Source organism: Alexandromys fortis, unplaced genomic scaffold (assembly GCF_014885135.2).
Source record: "Alexandromys fortis isolate MF-2015 unplaced genomic scaffold, M_Fortis_MF-2015_v1.1 scaffold_9527, whole genome shotgun sequence".
Taxonomy (NCBI): Eukaryota; Metazoa; Chordata; class Mammalia; order Rodentia; family Cricetidae; genus Alexandromys; species Alexandromys fortis.
In genome coordinates this window covers 1-1,112 of record NW_026077381.1, presented here as the reverse complement: position 1 = coordinate 1,112, position 1,112 = coordinate 1, and the positions used below count along the sequence as shown (strand labels likewise).

Below are 1,112 nucleotides of genomic sequence, written 5' to 3'. Positions count from 1 at the left end.
AAATTTATGTTTTCTGTAAGTATTTTCTTTTCCTTTTTTTTAAAAAGAGGACATACGTAGGCCAGGATATTCTAGTATATTACTACCAGGGCTAACCATGAAAAATGTAAAAAACTGTTTTGTTTGCCCATTTTTCGTTTGAATATTAATTTTATATATGTGTGTAAATAAAGCATGCAAATTACAAAAATAAAAAGAAATTCATCAGGACTTCGAGGATGCGTATTACGTCATGTGGAAACTAGAGCAAGGCCCCTCTGGATTTCAACAAGGATATGGAATCCTCACACTACCCCTGATACCCTGTTCTCTGGGAATCAGATGGTAACTACCCATGGGTATCAGGCTTTTGATGAACTGCCGAAGAAAGACAGCGTTGTCCAGATAAACCACTATGGTCAGATGCCATCCTGGGGTCCAATGTCAATCCAGGATGGTGAACCGAGCCACAGTAGTTTTGAGATGTCAGTCTTCAGAGGTGACCAGGATTTCTGGGTACACCAACAGAAGACAAGTCCAGTGGGTAGCCAGCCTATCTGGGACAGTCATCTTCAAACTCCTGAATTGGACATCATTCAACATGGAGGCATCCCCCCCCCCAAGACAAAGTGAGGAATGTAACCTGTTTCAGCTTCTGGACACCACTCCCAGCTGGAAAGACAATTCCTCGGGTCAGGTGAAGTCTACCTCAGTAGATGAGAATGTCTGCTCAGGTCTGAAGCCATCACCCACTGTTGGAGGAAGTGACAGTGATGAGGAGACTTCATCTGGAAACCAAACTTTATGTGTGGAAGGTTCTACATGCCCTGCCAGTTCCTTTGTGGCCAAAGGTCAGACTCAAGAGAGCTTTTCACAAATCCCCTCGGGCCTGGGACAGCTTCCACAGGAGAAGTCACAGCTGACCACTCAGAGTCCCGGGACCCAGATTAATTCTGACACTGGGAGATTCTTGTGTACCTACCCAGGCTGTGGGAAATCTTACACAAAGACTTTCCACCTCAAAGACCACATGAAGAAACACACTGGGGAGAAGGCCTATGTGTGCAGTGAGCCCGGATGCCAGTGGAAATTTTACCGCTCTGCAGACCTCGAAAGACACAAAAGAAAGCATG

The 1,112-nt window shown here is 45.1% G+C and overlaps 1 protein-coding gene across 1 annotated transcript; it reads left to right on the top strand.

The window, feature by feature from the left end:
- Positions 1 to 321: 321 nt before the first annotated feature.
- On the top strand, positions 322 to 1,105 carry LOC126496583 (Krueppel-like factor 17; the record flags this gene model as incomplete). Its single annotated transcript, XM_050134053.1, is given in 2 exon segments — positions 322 to 588; positions 590 to 1,105. Coding segments are annotated over 2 exon segments (783 nt in total), but the record flags the coding sequence as incomplete, so codon positions are not given.
- Between the last annotated feature and the right edge of the window lie 7 nt (positions 1,106 to 1,112).